General features: G+C 43.0%; 1 protein-coding gene across 2 annotated transcripts; it reads left to right on the top strand.

The window, feature by feature from the left end:
* The first annotated feature begins 7,371 nt into the window (after window positions 1-7,371).
* LOC102547212 (disks large homolog 5-like) lies at window positions 7,372-15,605 on the top strand. Of its 2 annotated transcripts, XM_008770589.4 has the most exons (5): window positions 7,372-8,611; window positions 9,352-9,514; window positions 10,675-10,806; window positions 11,264-11,440; window positions 15,013-15,605. In XM_008770589.4, exons 1-5 carry the CDS (start codon window positions 8,461-8,463, stop codon window positions 15,095-15,097), a joined length of 708 nt encoding a protein of 235 aa, XP_008768811.3. In that variant the 5' UTR covers window positions 7,372-8,460; the 3' UTR covers window positions 15,098-15,605. The 2 variants fall into 2 exon arrangements, with proteins under 2 accessions (XP_008768811.3, XP_038949658.2); XM_039093730.2 differs by lacking the exon at window positions 11,264-11,440 and having other exon boundaries at window positions 7,380-8,611.
* Window positions 15,606-18,851: the final 3,246 nt, after the last annotated feature.

Genomic DNA, 18,851 nt, shown 5'->3' on the forward strand with positions numbered 1-18,851 from the left:
GAGAAGAGAATGGTGTTAGAATATGTGAAAGGATACCAGATAACCAAAAATCCTAGTTATTCAAAATGCCTAAATAAGGCTGTGAGATAGCACTCCCTTTGGGGCCTAGTATGTCTCAGTCTCTTTTAAGTGAGGTTGATGTGAGTCCGGAGGCAGGGTGAATCCTTTCAGTTGGAGAGAAGTGCTCGCCTGAAACTTGGTAAGCAACTCAGATAATTGTTGTCCCACTGAATGTCAACTGAACATGGAACTGATTTGCACACAGGAAATCCAACAATTGCAAGCCACGATCCTTGTCCCCTCCACTACAACTTCCTTATTATCATTTGTATCTGAGTTCTGGGACCAACGGCTGACCAAGCATCTTGCCAACACACTACGCCCTTCTCCTTACCCTGTACACCTAGCTCCTCCCTGAACCTCTTATGCCCTGAATATTGGCACAGACTGGAAAAAGCATTTGATTCTTCAAGCTCTCCTCCTAAAATGCTGACCTTTTTCACAAGACAGAAAAGTGTGTTGTGGTTTTAGGAGCGCAGCAGTTGTCCCATGTATGCTGAGCACACTGCTTTGGCCCTCGGTGTCTCTCTGGGAGACAGCCTGCTATACAACTACTTCCTGGCTTTCCTCTCCTGTTGTTATATACCTGACCCAGGGTAAAATCGCACGAGTTAAGCCAATGATCTCTTGGGGGCCTTGGGCTTCAGCATTTTGCCAGGACCAAATGAACAGCGGCCAAACCTTCCTCACTGTCCCTGTTGAATGGCTCTTCCCTGCGAGTCGTAGTGGCTCATCCCTTCAATTCCAACCATCCGGAGGCTGAGGCAGGAGAATTGCCACAATATCAAAGTCAGCTAAGGCCACACAGGAAAACCCTGTATACTTGTCCTTCCCTGATATTTTACCCCTGCCGCTGGTAACACTGGCAGGAAGAAGTAAAAATGAAGGTTTCCTAATCCAACTTGGGGCTACCTTTTATATCCAGGAAACCAAAGGACCTCAGCCAATGCTCAAGGCATTAGCTGCTTCCCAGGAGCTCCTGCTACATCCCTCAGCCTTGGGCCCAAACACTAGGTCTTTACTGGGCCCTACACACACACACACACACACACACACACACACACACACACACACACACACACACACAGACAGACACACGCGTGCGAACGCAGGCACACACGCACACATGCACACACGAATTCTGCAGGAAGAGGAAACATTGGGAAAGGAAAGTCACCTGTCCTTCATCCTGGCTCCCCACTGAGTCCCATCCTCCATGGCTGACCTATACACAAGGTTCTGGCCAGTTCTGTGCAGAGAACCAAAAAGAAGCTCCAACCCCCAGTGTCCTGACCTTTATTCTGCAACCATGAACTTTGTTGCTGTACAAAAGTCTTCTTTTTTTTTTCACAGAACATTGCAGTGTTTTGTTTAAAAGTGCTTGCTGCAGAAAACTAAAAATTCGTAAGCCAACTCCTCCCCAAATAGAAAAAGAAAACAAAATCTACCAGGCAAAATCAACACATCTTTGAGCCTTTAGCCCATACAGATGTATGAAACTGGCAGAACACACCCCATAATCGAACAGAAGCTCTGGAAAAGGAGCCCCCCTTTCTCTTTGACTTGCAAGTACATTATCCTCAGACTCCCCACAGCCCTCTTCATCTCTGGATTTGGTCAGACAAGGCCTTGAATGCCAAGTCAACAGCAAAGGTTTGATTCTGAGAAGAAAGGGAAAGCATTGAAAAGCAACCTGTAGCATGACAAGGCCTGTGGTTGATGGGAAAATGGACAGCATAATGCCAGAGGAAAGGCTAGGTCTGGATTCTAGAGCCCACATTAGAGGGTAGGAGTTGTTGTCTGGGCCTGGTTACAGGGCAGAGGAAATGAGAAAATTCAAGGACATAAGGAATTGAGCCAGGAGAGGGAAGCAGTTAGAGTCTAGGCCCTGTGTAGCTGCCGGAACAACCTGCCTGCAGAGGAGTGTCCTGTAGAATTGATGTGAAGGGAAAATAACAGTTCGCCCAGCCAAGAAGAAAGGAGTTCCCAGAAAAAAGACTAAGGAGAATGCAGGAGGGATTGGAGATAAGAAAAGACGCGAAGTAGCAGTTGCCAGAACGACTTCATGCAAGACTTGGGGACTAGGTGAAGTTTACACGCTCCTAAGGCAGCTGAAGAGGTTTAAGCAGGAACAGGGTAACACTGCAAAGAGTACAAGAGCAAATGACTAGGATTTTCTAGATCAGTTTCTCCAAGGAACCTCAGAGCCCTACTGTGTAGAAGCCAGCATTTTCCTCAGAAAACACTGTTCTACGAGTATGGGGGAAATCCTGCCCTGGATCCTTAGCAGGAAAAGAATAGGGGAGGGGAAGGGAGGTGGAGAGAGATGGAAAGGAAAATGGAAAAGGAAGGAGGGGGAAGAGGGAAGTTGAGGAGAGGGAGGAGGGAATAGGAGGTTAGAGGAGGAGAGGGTGGGAAAGAGAGGGAAGAGGGAGGGGACAGGAAGGACTGAACCCAAAGCCTCACATATGGAAGTCATGTACTCAACCACAGAGCAGCATGGCTTTCTCCTGGGGTGTGAGGGCCTTTCTCAGCACCTCAAGGACCACACCATGGTGAAGACAAGGGCAGTACTAGTCTTAGGGAAGGGTCCAGAAGGAAAACAGGATGGAAAGTGCAAAAGGCCACTTGGTCCTTACTCCTTGTTGAGGCTCATTATGATGAGAAGGAGCCTTCCTCTCTGTCTACCCATATGCAGAGTACCCAGTGGCTTTGGTCAGGCAGGGCAAAACCTTCCACCTGCTTGTTTTCCTAATGTAAGAGGCTCTCTGCACTGTTCATGTCAGGGCTCACTCAAGTTAATATGGAATTTGCATAAGCACTTGGCAAGAAATAACTAATATCTTCATACTATTTGCAATGCAGCATTTTCTACCCTGTGTCCTGACTTCAGTAGGAACAAGAGTCAAGGGTTGTGGGGACAGAATAGGGGGTTTTATGGGATGAAACTTGAAAGGGGCTTAATATTTGAAATATAGATAAAAATATCCACTAAAAATTGCAAAAAAGAAATAATTCAAAACTGAAAGGCCTCTGCCCAAAATAAGCTATGGTATACATCAAAATGAACTCACCAAAAATAACATTATCAAGAATAACAGCAAACAAACCAACAACAAAAATAGAAAAATATTCATTCCTCTAAAATTGGTGGAATTCATTAAATGTGCAGTCATAGCTGATGCTATATTTCAAGGAAACCACAGGCATAAAACTCTGTGTGTCCTGAACTCTTTTTATAGTCCCATACTGAATGTTTTTATTTCCTCTAATGTATGAAAGAAATACTTCTGTGTTTCTCCTTTGTTTGTCATTATAAAGGAAGCTAAATCTGTGAGCACAGGGATAAAGCAAGGATATTTTGCATCATAAAAGTGGGTTCCAAAGAGCATGACAAACTGTAAATGCTGGGCTGGAATTCGCTATGGGGCTAAACAAGGTTGCCTGGAACACAATCAGGCCAAGTGCTGGGGCTATAAATGAGCAGCCACACCCAACAGATACCATGTTACTTTCTGTCCTGGATGCTTTTCCCTGTTTCATTTTCTTATTTTTTATCTTAATGAATTTCTTTGCATAAGTAAAACAAATAAGTTAAAATCCCACATCCTAATAATCTCCCACACAACCAGAAAATTAAAGTAGACATCAGTGAGCAAAGTTCAACAGGCACTGTCCTTTGCTGCTGTGTGGTCTCATCAACTATCACTTCTCCAATATCTACCTTCCCGAATTCCCCAGTCCAGGCCCGAGTTAGTTGGGAGTTGGACCATGAGCCTCTATTCATAATGTAGCTAAGACTAACAAGGATAGATAGGGAATGAAAAAGCCTCAGATCTAGTGAAACCTCGATTTTCATGGGTTCTTAAGTGCCTGAGGGTGTCCCTTAGACACTGTCATCTGGGGCTTCTGCCTTCTTGACAAGGGTCTGCAGAAGCCATGGCAAAATGCTGCCTAACCACACAGGTGTAAGAGTGGGAAAATCCTGTGAATCCTTTCCAGATTGATTTCATTACCTTTGGCTACACCCTTGAGCAGGTAGTATCACAATGACAAGGCTAAAAATGGAAATTGGGGGGATGATGGGGAAGTCAGATGTCCAGTGGATCTCTGAGATAGCCTTTATGGAGAACTAGAGGACCTGGATAATGAAAAAGAATTGGTTAGATATTTCAGCCAACTACTGATTTCTGAGCCTGAGGAACAATGAAGGAGGTATTTCAAACAAAATTATATGGATGTAACCCTCCATGTATGGAGTAAAATAGACCCAAGGTGAGTAGGAGGCCTACTTTCTTGGACACCAATGAGAGTTTTGTACTGTTTCCTGTAATGTTCTTTTCTTTATTTGCACGTGACCAGAACTTTGAAGTCTGCATGCACAATGAAGGTTTTCATCTGTACATTTTTATTCACCTTTAATTGACAGTGTGATATGGGATGGAGCCTAGCGGGTGAGATGCTTTGTTGACAGAGATGAAAATATCCCACAGATGCCATGTGGCCCTATGGTGCCAGCACTAGTGCAGGATAAAGAAATGCCTTTATTATATACACTGCAACAGGTGGTGAAATAATGAGTTGGGCAAGAATCCACTTGTAAGTTAAGATTATTACCATAAGAGTTGAAAGAAAGTTTTATTTTCTATGTAAGAGGTTGCCGGTGCCATGTAGAATCACGTGATGACCCAAACACCGGAACCTTAAACAAAGGAATAGGAGGGGTCTGCTCACAGGCTCTAGGTCGCCTGGGCTGCTCCTATAAGAACTAGAAAATGGATGCTGCCTGCTTCCTTAGCAGGTGTTGATTAGTGACACTGATAAGTTTTACAAGATACTCATTTTCTTTCTAATGTGGGATCCACAGAAGTTTTGGGTTAAAATCCTAGTTAGACAAGCTGCCTGCTTCTTAATGACAGGTGCCATTGGAAGGAGATTAAGTTCGTTCTTAGAAGAAGAGAGTAGAGTTTAACTGAATCACCTGGGAATTTTCACCCATAGTTCGAAACTCAGAAAGGGAAGATTAGCCACTGAATCGAAGTAGAGATTTGCGATATTTATAATATGGTTATTAAAAAATAGAAGTCTGTACCCCAGGCACAGTGAATACAGACATATATTATGGAAATTATTAATAAATAAAAAAATAAAAAATAAAAATCTGGGGGATCCAGGTAAAGAGGTTGACAGATCAATGTATTTTGGGCTAAAGTTCTGGTTTGATAAGTTGCCTATTTCTTTTTTTTTTAAGATTTATTATTTTTCTATTCATATGAATACACTGTAGCTGTCTTGAGACACACCAGAAGAGGGCACTGGATCCCATTACAGATGGTTGTGAGCCACCATGTGGTTGCTGGGATTTGAACTCAGGACCTCAGGAAGAGCAGCCAGTGCTCTTAACCGCTGAGCCATCTTTCCAGCCCCAAGTTGCTCATTTCTTATTGGTATTGGAATTGATAGAAGGTGTTTAATTTGTTTTGTAAATTATCCCGCTAAAGACTACATGGCTCGATGATGCCAGCTGGCGAGGGATCGTGATTATTTTTTATATTTACCACAACAGGAAGCTCAGGTTCTCTTAAAGTGGGCTCCATGGGAACTGTGGGTTCATTTCCTGATAGGACAGGCTAGAAAAGCCTAAACAGGCACATACACTATTGTTTAGCTTACTTCTTTTTTTAAAACTGTTTAATCTTCATAATGGGCATGAGTTTGAATTTTTTGGTTATATTATTGCTCTGGGAGATACTGCAAGATACAAACTTTTCTGGTTACATACTAAGGAACACAGTATTTGGGAAAGCGAAGTCAATTCTCATAGATGCTTTTAGTCTTTGGACCCTGATTAGAGACAGTTTACACCCTAGATAAGAGAGAATATGGGTTTAAGAGAAAAACAGTCCTCCTGGACTCTCCACAGATGCTTTGGTGAAAGAAGAAAAATGAGCTTAAGCTATTTTGGAGCTCTCCTGGGGACAGAAGGAGGTGAGAGACCATTTGCATCCTTGCTACCTCCTATTGGAGAAGTGCTTATTTCTGATTCTGGGTCCTTTAGGTAGGATATCTGGGTCCTTTTGGTGGGACACCATCTAGCTCCTTCCCTCTATGTCTATTGTCTGTCCTTGGTGCACCAAGCTGTCCACGGATGTCAATTTATGTCTGGGTTTTGCTTCTCGTTGCTTGAATGTTTTGTTTCTTGCTTAAAAGAAAAAATGGCTAAAACATTAAATGCTGGTTGATTCCCCCCTTGATTTAGTTTTAAGTCCTTTCAAGAAAGGAACAAGTAAATAAAAACAGTTTCAATTGACCTTTGGAGCCCAGCATCCTAGATAACTGGTTATCTCTGGTGATAACTGTCATGCGTGTCTCTGACTGGATTCAGCCTCAATGGAGGACTGTAGCTAGGAGCCTAGGTCTGTCCACTGGGGAAGCTCCCCGGGGGGCTGGCTAAATGTCTACACTAGCTAGCCTTAAAGGTGCCAGCAGCTTCAAAGCTTCTATGGTAAGGGAGCTGATGGCTGTTTCTCTTAGAGAAATCTTTGACTGTGATTATTGGATTCAACAGGTAGCAAGGTGCTTCTTTTAAAATGACAGCTAAAAAAGTAAAAATGGTGTTTAATCTAAATACTAAAGATATGTGTAGTCACTTCATTTTTTTCTGTTTGGTTTTAAATGTATAATACGCTTTACCTGTCTTGGCTATAGGTTACTGGCTTTTAAGTTATTGGGTATGGTTAAAATTTTGTAACATTGGTAACAGAAAGTTGGCTTAAAAAAGGAGTCATTCTAGACAACACGTGGCATGAGCCAACACAGGGAAACAGGGCTAGACTGGGATAATATTTTAATATAACTCTTATCATGGAAACCAGACTTATAAAAGAATTTAGGGCAATGTCTCTTTGGTGAGGTATTAGAGCCTGCAGCATCGTTCGTTCTCATGCAAGGCTTGGCTGCCATACTTTATAGCATGAGGAATGGACTTGGTGTTTTGGAGAGACTGGATTTTGGAGGATAGATAGTTTGGTGGAGGGTGAGTTTTGCTTTCCAAAGTTATGGCTGTGCTCTGGTGTTAGGAGGGAAACTTAAAGATTGTGGCTAATGATTGCGAGTGTTACATTGACTACAGTTTACAGTCTGATCCCAGACAGACTCGGGATTCTAACTCGTACATATTTGTGCTTAAGAAAAAGTCAAACAGGTGGAGACTGTGACAAGGGTTGATGAGGCTATGGAACTCATAAGAGCATGACAGCCCGGTTGCTTACTCCAACTGCTATTTCAAGAAATACATATAGAATTATTATAGGTTTAAGAGATTGCTTTTATGCTGTTTCTTGCACTCTTGGGTTGTTGTGAAATAGTTCATTTCTTGTGTTTCCTTGGGTTTTGTTTGACTTGACCATACATTTGTATGTCTTTTTGAAAGAAAAATGTATTTATTTTGGTGAATTGTTCTTTGGATGACTTTTGTCTGTGGTTCCTCTGAATGCAGTTCCCTCGGTGGCCAGAAAAGGAACCAGATACCGAGTTACAAATGATGGTTAAGCACCCTGTAGGTCCTCTGAGTGAAGCCAGCAGGTTGCCCAGGTGTGCACCATGATGTGCTACAGCTTCTCTGCTTCCTCCTGCTCTTCCTTGGCCAGCAGCACCTCTGCATTCTGCCCCTCCATGGCTCTTGCTTAGGTCTCAGTTCCCTCACTTTTGGAGATTTTAACTTTTAAGAAGGGACAGAAAGATTACAATTTGATGTTTGCCCTATACCTGAGAACCTATGTTGCCAGGAAAGGGGAGTTTCCATTGCACAAAATGGGATGGTAAGACAGAGATTTCAGGAAAAAACATGGGTGAATATATTGAAACCATGACCCCTCTCAAGGCACACTCCATGAAACAATGTACTCCAGCTTGCATACATTTAAAGGTGTAGGAAAAAAATATTGGCATCTAGGGAATAGTAAAAAATGTGGGAATTGGATTATATGTCACATGCATGGACTCTGGGTTTATACATTTCAGGAAGAAGAATATCCATCATCCACGGTCTTTAGGTCTTTGACTGTTAACAAAGATGTTCTATCCATTTCAAGGCCTGATACAACTCTCCCTCTCCTCAGCAACTGAGTTGTAATGAAGGAGTGAGAACTCTGAAGCTCTGGAAGGACAGTGAGCGAATGGGTGTTCCTGGCTCAAAAGTGAGTCTCTGGAAAAGCCACTGCAGAACCTGGTCAGTCTGGTTGGAGGTAGTTAGCAAGTAAGCTATGGCATTTCCCAGTGACATCACCGGTAGTGTCTTCCCTGGAAATTCTCTTGTATCCAGGAAACACTAGAATGTTCTGTGATGTCAGCAGTGTTGTGGTGACACCAACTGCCTGAGCGATTTCCCTTCATTTCCTAATGGGTTCCCGAGGAGGCATGTTCTCCAGGATCCTCAGTCTCTTTCGGAGGGACAATCATATCCATGTAGACACCAGACCAAGGCAGAGGGAGGCCAGCCCTCCATCACGTTGGAGAAGAAGACGAATGGAAAGGTCCTGGAGGAGGTCACGTGAGTACTGGGCAGGGCAAGGGGGCTTCCTGGAGGAGGTTGGCTTGAGCTGGTCCTTCCAGGAGTAGGACGTATGATTTAGAGCCTCAGTCTTCCTAAATGGCTGACTCAGACTCAACAATTTCTGATCATTAGTTTGACAGAAAACCAGGAACTGTTATATGTCAAGGGCCTTTCCTTGGATCTCTTTACTGTCATGGGCAGTGTCAAAAAATACCAGGATGTGCCTCTGTAAGAATAACACAGTGTCTCTCCCAGGATAGGCTATCAAAGCACTTCATTCTCAGCAGTGTCCTGTAGATTACGTGGGTAATTGATGCCAAGAGGGATACTCTCCTGGTTATATATCAAGGTCTCAGTTATTTGTCCTTGAACACACAGACTAGGGATTCAAGATGTTAAGCAGTTTGGACTCAAGGACTTACCTGCCTCATATCAGACATTAGCTGAGAAGGTCCTCCAATTCTTCTTGTTTAGCCCAGCTTTAGAATTTCAGAGCCAGAGGAATGGCTTTAGGAGGTGTGTTCTATATCTATGATGGCATATGTCATCCTATGGCTATGATGGTGGGGACCAGGGACCTAGCTGAGTTCAGCTTAAAGATAGCTTTCTTGCTCTGTCAGGGATTCACTGTATCTGTAGAACTGTTCATCCTCAGACTTCTGTTTTAGACTAAGCATAGTTTTCCTTGACACTGTGTCCACATACATGCCTGTTTACTGGTGTTTATCTACCTACAGAGTCTGATCAGAAGGCATCATCCCAAGCCTCCATGACACCTGTTGAGGAGGAGAGAATGAAGCGTCTGGAGAACCTCAAAATTGCTCTCCACAAGATGCAAAAGGAGAGAGATGAACTCAGGAGAATCCTGGCTGATTACCCGGGAAAGAATTTAAATGACAGGTAGTCACAATGCAAGTTCTGTTAAATCCACATTTCCTCACATCACAGTAGGCTACAACTCCAGGGTGTCCTCATGGTCAAAATCACTTTCCTGATTGCATCAGAATGTGAAGTTCAGATGGGAATGGGATGGTGGAACAGGCTATTTTAATTCCTACAAACGTAAATCATAGCCTGCGGCCTGAATCACAGTCTGGGAATGAGGGTAGTAGTGTGTGAGCTCTCATTGTGTGGTTTAAGGAGCCTGGACAGGTGTTGGCTTGTGGGAATTTCTAGGTGCTCTGATTATGAGCAATCATTGTTGTAATTGACGTGGAGGTGCTTTGGGTTCAATAGGTCCTGTGAAGAGCTGGAGGGGTCCAATCCCACTTGGTGCCTCACAGTGTGTGACTGGACTGACAACAGGGGATCATTGGTTTTCTCTGATTTTATTCATTGTATTTTGAGATAATGCCACATCCTTGTATTTATTTGGCATTCTAATTGTATTTGAGAGAGAGAGAGAGAAAGAGAGAGAGAGAGAGAGAGAGAGAGAGAGAGAGAGTTTTGTGTAAGTTTGTGTGTGTGTCTGTATATGAGTGCGTTTGTGTGTATAACTTAAGATCTGGGTATTCTATGTTCTGATTTGGCCTGAGAATTATCCTGTGTCAATTTTCATGGCATGATAATGATGAGGGTGAGAGCCTCACAGTGAGCAGTAGAACATTTCACATCTGCTCAGGTGGACACACATGGGAATCTCCTGGTGTGTGTTATAAATTCTTTTCCCTGTAAATACTGTTCATGTTCCTTTGGGTTTTCATGTAGCAATAGATTCTATGATTGAGAATTGTTACCTAAGAACAGGACAATAGTCTTCATGGGTTTCAGTTGGAGCCTGGATCGTGGCACAGGGTCCTCCAAAGTTCTTGGCAAGCTAGTCTATTCCTTCAAACACCCTCAGGGAGCTCAAGCAAATCAGCTCCCTCCTTTTGTTTGCTGGCACTGCTGTCCCTGTGTCCATAATAATAAACTTAGTAAATACCAAATGGACCCAGTACCAAGGATCAAGGGTGTGGCATGTCCTAGGCTGGGGTAGTTCAGGATTCAGTCTGAATTCATGTAATTCTTGAATCCTTCATTCATATGTTATTTCATCCTTGGACCATGCCCTACCACAGGAACAACTTTGAGTCCGAGATGCTCACGATGCAGCACCAGGAAGTGATGACCGACATGAAGAAAATGAGCGAGCAGGTCAATAGAGCTTTGGTCAAATGTACACACCTCACACTGGAAAATGACTGGTACTGGTGAGTAACTTACAAGGCTGTGACCCCAGCACAGGGCACAGCATGTGTCAGCCCATTCTTATGTTTGAAGTAAAGTGAGGATCAGGCTTTATAGTGTTTGAAGCAGACCAGGAAGCCTGTCTCTAAGGAAGGCTCTAGGACACACAGGACACAGAAACATTGGCCTCCAAGCGACATTCTAATAAAATGGACAAATAAGCACACATAGGGATTATGTCCTCTTCTGGGAAAAACTTGAATCAATGGTGTCAGGTTTTTGAGAAGTGCCCTGAGTCTTCTGGAATGTGGCTCTTTTCTCCATTTGACCTGTCTCTAGGTCATGCTCCATGGCTACTGTGGACTTGGACTATAATCTGGGCTCTCTTTGGATCAGGACCCAAGAAGGAGTAATGGACATGGAGATGTGGGAGGAAGTTGGAGACTGGCTGGGAGTCACCATTTTTTCTTTGTGTGTCAGCCGCAGCTTCTGCCCCCTCCTAACTGAGTTGTTTGAGCTGAAGAACAATGCCCAGAGAGCACGGCATGAGAACAGGGAGCTTCTATGGGAACAGATTGCACTGGAAGAGTCCATTAAGGAAACAACAAGGTTCTGTGGGGAAGCCAGTATGAAAATCCACGTAACAAGCAGCCTCAGGTAGGATGAATTATGCATCAAGGGCAGGTTTTCCTGATATCTAACCATAAACCAAGTCAAGCCAGTTTAAACTTTCTCCCACTTATCCAGACGCTCTCCTAGGTCTCATCCAGTTGTTCATCTCTTTGACCATTTACAAAACTTTCTGTGATGTTAGCTTCATGCAAAAACTGGAGGATTGACAACCAAATCCTGCTCAACTAGAAAATGCATTTCCTTAAGGGGGATCTGTTGATCACACACTGCACACTTACATGCCATTATGCTAGAGGGATGCCATGTGGTAGCCGTCTTTGTAGTGCACAGAACTGATTAGAGTTTAGTTCAATTGCCAAAAGAATGGTTCTCATTGTCAATCATGATGGGGCTTGTGGACTTTCTCTCCTTTTCCCTGTACATTGAAAATGGTCCCTTTTGCCTGTCCAAATCGTGGTTTACAGTGACAGAGCTTGAGAAGCAGTTTGTCCGTCCTGTTTTATGTCAGTGTTTTAGTGTTCTTTCCTGTGGCTTATGTCCTGGAGCTGACTGGATGAACAGGGATGTAAGAAAGACTTCTCTCAGGGTGAGGGTTTGTGTGAGATATGTGAGGATTAGAGGGAAATTTTTCTCCAACTCTCTCAACCTCGTGTGCCCAAGAAGTGCATTCCCTATACAGGTTTACTCTATAAGGGATGGATAGCAGTGTCTAAGCTCTCACTTGACACATTTCCTTTGCCTAATCTGTATTCAACAACTGTTGTTCTAGCATGATGGCCTCCCCATTCTTTTCTGCTTCTCACTTATGGTTTCTGTTCTCTCCCTCTCCCTCTTCCTCTCCCTTCCCCTCTCCATCTCTCTCTGACTCTGTGTGTGTGTTTGTGGGCGTGTTTTTTTGTGTGTTTTTTGTCTGTGGGCACATATATGTGTGATCATGTTTATGACTATGGTCCATATTGTACTTTGGAAGTTGTTTGTTTTAATTGTGATATGGTGTCTTATATATAGAAGTGTGTGTATATGTGTGTTTTTTCGCATGTGTGTGTGTGAACTCATCAAGTTTCTGAACACAGACACATATATATATTTATATATATTGTATAAATCTATATGTGCATATTTAGAAACATGTAAAACTATATATATATAGATACACACACACACACACAAATACTCTGAGAGAGAGAGAAGAAGAGAAACATAATCTTTCCAATTACATTTTAAATTGTTCTTAATGGGGTCTTGATCACTATTCAAAATATTTACACTGGGAAAACTATTCATCAACATTGACATTACTTGGAGAAAAACTCAGGAATGGGGTACAGGGATGTGAGGAGAGGCTACTGTGTGAAATCCATGTACCTGAGTGTCGAAACTGATGACTCAGGGCTCTTCTGCCTTCTTTGCTCTCGGTGTATAGTAACACTGGAAGGTCATGTGGCTTGTTGTGTCTTCTCAACATCCTGGTTATGTTAATCATTAACCTGCCACCACTTTCTTTCCAGATTGGCCTAAACTTGGTTGAATATACCTTGGCTTTGGAGTTTGGCCTGGAATTTGTTATTTGAAAGATTAATTTGCTTAGAGTTGAATCTTCAGGCAGAAGATGTCCAGGAGTTATGCTGAGGTGTAATCACATCTTTGCCTCAGACAGAAACTTAGGCTCAAAATAGTCCAAAGCACTCACCCTGTGTTGTGTTGTGGCACTCTTAACCATTGTTATTCAAAATCATTTGATCTGAGTGAAAATCATCTGTAAGGAGGGTTTAGAACAGTGATGACCCTCAGACATTGCTGGAGGTGTCAAATGGGTAGCCCTGTGAGAAGCTGTGTACAACTCTTGTGATGGTTCAACCTTTTGACACAGCGACTCCAGAACAAGAAGTAGGTGTGAGCAGAGAAACTGGGGCACATTAGTGTTGTAGGGGTTCACCTCAGAGCAGCCATGAAGCAAAATTATCCAGATGTCCATCAGTCAGAAAGTGAAAAGGTACAATGTTGTCCAGCCCTTCCATGAACTGTGGCTAGTTTGATTATACCTGCCAGCATTTGGCTTTGAATTAGCCTTCTCTTACTCGAATTATATCTGATAGCATCCCATTACAAGTTTTACCTTGGATTGTGGTTATGGAGATTTCCTAGCTGTTTGTGCTGGTAGTTTGTTTCCCCTGTCAGGTACTGTATGGTAAAGGGACCTCATATTGAAAAATGCAGCTCACTTTGCATGCACTGCGAAACAGTGAGCAGAGGACTGAAGAGGCTTACCTGCCCCCACCCAGTGCTCTGTTCCCTGAAATCAGCCTCCTGTGCACAGCATTGTGAACTTGCTAAGCAGGCTTGGCTAACAGGCCTAGATGTCACATTTCTAATTTCTGATTTTCAGGGGAATACACTTGATTGGCTGAGCTGTCTTTAGGCTATGCTCACTGTGTACTTACCCCATTCCAGGTTTTTTTTCTTATGCTACCATAGTAGACTGGGTGATCTCTTCTATTACCATTAACTGGGAAACTAACCACATTCTGCAAAATACTCTGCTTGTATGTGTGAACAAATATATTTGGGTGAGTTCAAAAGTGTGTATTTCTGGGTGTCTGTCTGTCTGTGTCTGTATATATGCATGTCTCCATGGACAATATAATCTTCTAATGACCAGGATGAGGAGAGCATGGAGGAAAGTCTGCAGGACGCCCTGAATCAGAAAAAACTGGTCACTGAGCAAAAGGCCTTGTCTGAGACGATGGAGCATCATTTCGGTGTCACTGAGATGATTTGAAAGCACAGGATGAGAGGACCCAAGTAGATTTCCTGTACTTATAAACTGTCTTATTGGGTGTGTGACTTTCTCCAGAGTTCTCAGCATCTGTCAGCTAGGAGCAGCTCAGAATATTGTTCTTGTCCATTTAAAAGAAATTCTGTCCATGAAGTGTATGTGATCCATAGAGATTCTGGCTCTTGTGTACCGATCCCTCCAGGCTGTGCTCTCTTGTATTATCTGAGCCCAGTGCCTTTAAGTCTCCCCATAAATAGTTTTACGATACCCATAAACAAAGGAGTGGTATAGTTTATTTTCTGCTTGAGTATCTCCTTTAGAGTTCAATGCTTAGTCTTGGCAAGATTTCCATGCAGCATATTCTTGCCAAATATAATATCACTTCAGTGTGCATGTACTTCTTGAGATATTGTTTCTCTGGGTCTTTGCAGATATTGAGGTGGTCATTTGGACCCCAGGCATATTCCTGCACTGGAGGAATAATAATAGTCTTCATTTCAGTGATGGCCAGGCTTCCAAGGCCTTCCTATTGTTTTCTAGGTTGTTCACATCTCTCCTCATCTGACATTGAGACATTGTTACATGATATTAAAATATAATATATATGTACGATTGGAATTATCTGCTTTTCACTGTTCGATTTTTAGCATTTTGAAAAGCTGAGAAAATATGCAGGCCTGTGGGATCTCTTACCCTTCTCTCTTGGGCATGAGAGAATGACCTCAGATGAAAGATCATCCTGGATTTTCCTGCTGAATTGTGCTGCTGTGTATGGGATAAGTGGCATGGCAGGTCCTCACCAGGTCTTCTCCTCCCCTAGGTCTGAACACTGCAGCAGAAGCTTTCCCAGGGCCCAGACCAGGACTACAGCTCTCAGAGACAGGACTGTCCACCAGGAGCACTGAGGGTTCAAAGATTGACACCACCTCCCGCATCTCAGTCCTTGTAACCATAGCAATCCTGGGCTGAATTTGAAAGACCTTGAGATGTGGACTGGAACATGCCTCACGTTTAACCGTTTGACGACTTGTCCACCAACAATCAACTACACCGAATGAGGCGTCTACATTCCTCTTGAAGAGATTTTTACCATCTTACCTGCCGTTCTGCTGTGTTTGCAAGGCCAGCAACAGGCTGGAGTTATATGTTGAAAAATCAGCAGGAATTGAATGCTGACTAATTTACTTGTTATATTTAGTTTTTAGTTTGAAATTTGGTTGTTTTATGCATTTGGTTTTATTTGTTTACATTTGAAGTTTTGTTCTTTATTTGTTAACATTAGTTTTTTAATTAATATGCTATATTCTTAAGGCTATATACATTGAACTCATTGACTCCCCACTTTAAAATGTTCTTGAATAAATTAATGTTTGTCTATAAATAAAAATGTGACCTTTAATCCCTCACTCAGAAGACCGTCCTGAGTCGTGTGTGGTTCTTCCTCCTGTAACAGCACAAGTGTAAGGCAACAGTGGTTTTCTGCAAGTCTCATGCAGCTTAGGCTTCACCATCAGTTCACAGCCAGCCAGAGCTGCACAGGAAACTGTGCTCTTGATGTAGACAGAGTGTCATGCTCTGTGGAACCCACATACATGACGAAAATTATCCTTGCTTTATCCCTGTGCTCACAAATTTAGCTTCCTTTATAATGACAAACAAAGGAGACACACAGAAGTGTTTCTCTAATACATTAGAGGAAATAAAACCATTCAGTATAGGAATATAAAAAGCGATCAGGACACACAGAGCTGTATGCCTCTGAATTCCTTGTAATATAGCATCGGTTATTACTGCAGATTTATTGAATTCCAGCAATTTTGGAGGAACAAAATGTTAAAAATTTTTTATTATATATATTTCTTTACTTACATTTCAAACGTTATTCCCCATCCTTGTTTCCTTCCTGAAGCCCCCATTCCCTTCCCTTTCCCTTCTCCATTGTGTATTCCCCCTATACATACCCCTTATTGTTCACCAATATTCCCATGCACTGCCCCTGGAACATTTTCTCTATTGTTTTTGTTGGTTTGTTTGTTTTTATTCTTTTTCTCCCATTTTTATTAAATTGGGCATTTCTTATTTACATTTCAAATGTTATTCCTTTTCCCGGTTTCCTGTCCATCAGCCCCCTAACCCCTCCTCTTCCCGTTCTAAATGGGTGTACCCTCCCCACCCAACCCCCCTTACTGCCCTCTCCAAAATTCCCTTCACTGGGGGTTTAACCTTGGTAGTACCAAAGGCTTCCCCTTCCAGTGTTGCCCCAACAATGCTATTTACTGCTACCTACGCAGGGTCAGTCCATGTGTAGTCTTTGGGTAGTGGTTTGGTCCCTGGAAGCTCTGGTTGGTTCTTATGGGGTTGCAAGCCCCTTCAGCTCCTTCAGTCCTTTCCCTAATTCCTCCAATAGGTGTCCTGTTCTCAGTTCAGTGGTTCGCTTCTGGCATTTGACTCTGTATTTGACATGTTCTGGCTGTGTCTTCAGGAGAGATCTATATCCGGTTCATGTCAGCCTGCACTTCTTAGCTTCATCCCTCTTATCTAGTTTTGGTGGACATAGATAGATAGATAGATAGATAGATAGATAGATAGATAGATAGATGATAGAAAGATAGGTGTGGACCACATGTGGGGCAGGCTCTGAATGGCATTCCTTCATTCTCTGTTCTAAAATTTGCGTCCCTATCCCCTCCTGTGGATATTTTTGTTCCCCCTCTAAAGAAGGAGTGAAGCCTCCTTCTTTAAAAGGGGAACAAGAATACCCTTGGCAGGGAAGTGAGAGGCAAAGATTAAAACAGAGACTGAAGGAACACCCATTCAGAGCCTGCCCCACATGTGGCCCATGCGTATACAGCCACCCAATTAGACAAGATGGATGAAGCAAAGAAGTGCAGACCGACAGGAGCCGGATGTAGATCGCTCCTGAGAGACACAGCCAGAATACAGCAAATACAGAGGCGAATGCCAGCAGCAAACCACTGAACTGAGAATAGGACCCACTTGAAGGAATCAGAGAAAGAACTGGAAGAGCTTAAAGGGGCTCGAGACCCCATATGTACAACAATGCCAATCAACCAGAGCTTCCAGGGACTAAGCCACTACCTAAAGACTATACATGGACTGACCCTGGACTCTGACCTCATAGGTAGCAATGCATATCCTAGTAAGAGCACCAGTGGAAGGGGAAGCCCTGGGTCCTGCTAAGACTGAACCCCCACTGAACTAGACTGTTGAGGGGAGGGCGGCAATGGGGGGAGGGTTTGGGAGGGGAACGCCCATAAGGAAGGGGAGGGGGGAGGGGGATGTTTGCCCGGAAACCGGGAAAGGGAATAACACTCGAAATGTATATAAGAAATACTCAAGTTAATAAAAAAAAAAAAAAGAGGGAGTGAAGCATCCACATTTTCGTCATTCTTCTTGAGTTTTATGTGGTCTGTGCCTTATATCTTGTGTATTTCGAGTATAACCAAGAGGCGAGGATGCAAAAGAATCAAATGGATAGCTTGATGCCAGAGGTTGGTGGTGAACACCAGAGGAAAAGATCATTCTTCCAGAGACAATTGGCAGGTTTCTGGTAACTCAGCTTTGCCAGACTACTTGTCTTGGGCCCACAGGACTCTCTGAGTTGCCAACACCAAGGTATGTTCTACCTAATACACTGGACAGTGTAGAAGAAGATGTCAAAGCCAGATGTCACATTTGCACCTATGTAAATAAAAAACAGAGATCATTTACCCAGAGAGGATTGCATACAGGTAGCCAATGCTCTGATAAATTATGGGATCCTGAGTTTACTGACACATGGTCTCCTAGAGTAAGACAAAAGTGCCTGCTTGTTTTTATTGATACCTTTTCTGGGTGAGTAGAAGCTCACTACATCAGACTGAAACTGATCATAGAGCAACTAGAAAGCTCTGCTAGGAACTTTCCCCCTAATTTTGCCACTCACTAGGAATGCTGTCATATAATAGCCCAGATCTCACTGCCAAAGCCTGTGAATAACAGTCAAAGATGTATGCATAGTTTGGAGTCTTTGTTGTGCAGAATTCTGGGCAGGTGGAAATAATGAACAAGACATTAAAGGAAACACTATGAAAACTCTCATTAGAGTCCAGGAAGTGTGGATAGGCACTTTTCTTACTTTGGGCTTGCTGTACTCCATACAAGGAGGGATTGAACCATAAAATATTATGTTTAGAATATACCCCCCATTGCTTCTGACTCTTAGAGATAAGCAGTTGGCAGAATTCTTCAGCTATTTTATTCTTGAAATCCTATTCATCCAGTTCTCCGTAAAGTCTATTACTTTGACTATCGGAGAGACCCAGTGAACCTCTAAATCTATCAACAATATCCCCTAATTTGGACCTAGTGGTAGCGAACCTGCATGAGCCAACTGGGCATCGAAAAGGACAAAGCAATTTGCAAAGGACCTATGTGGCGATGTTTTACACTCTTACAGTTATGAGGTTAGGTGGAATTTTAACATGGATTCCTCACAACTAGGTCAAGAACGTAGAAGCCACAGATGGCAATGCCAAATAGACTCCCTCCAGAACTTCTGGACCTATTAAAGTTGCGCTTTCACCTGACCTCAAGCCCTTCCACTCCCTGCCCAACCTCCTGAATCTTATGTTTGGCATGAATACAGGATCATGGTCC

The sequence above is a fragment of the Rattus norvegicus genome, chromosome 15, assembly GCF_036323735.1.
Source record: "Rattus norvegicus strain BN/NHsdMcwi chromosome 15, GRCr8, whole genome shotgun sequence".
Classification (NCBI taxonomy): Eukaryota; Metazoa; Chordata; class Mammalia; order Rodentia; family Muridae; genus Rattus; species Rattus norvegicus.

Coding starts and splice junctions, on each gene's coding strand:
- LOC102547212 (XM_008770589.4), top strand. CDS start 8,461: ATGGGTTCCCGAGGAGGCATGTTCTCCAGGATCCTCAGTCTCTTTCGG. Junction 8,612..9,351: donor AAGGTCCTGGAGGAGGTCAC/GTGAGTACTGGG, acceptor ATCTACCTACAG/AGTCTGATCAGAAGGCATCA. Junction 10,807..11,263: donor CTGGAAAATGACTGGTACTG/GTGAGTAACTTA, acceptor TTTGTGTGTCAG/CCGCAGCTTCTGCCCCCTCC.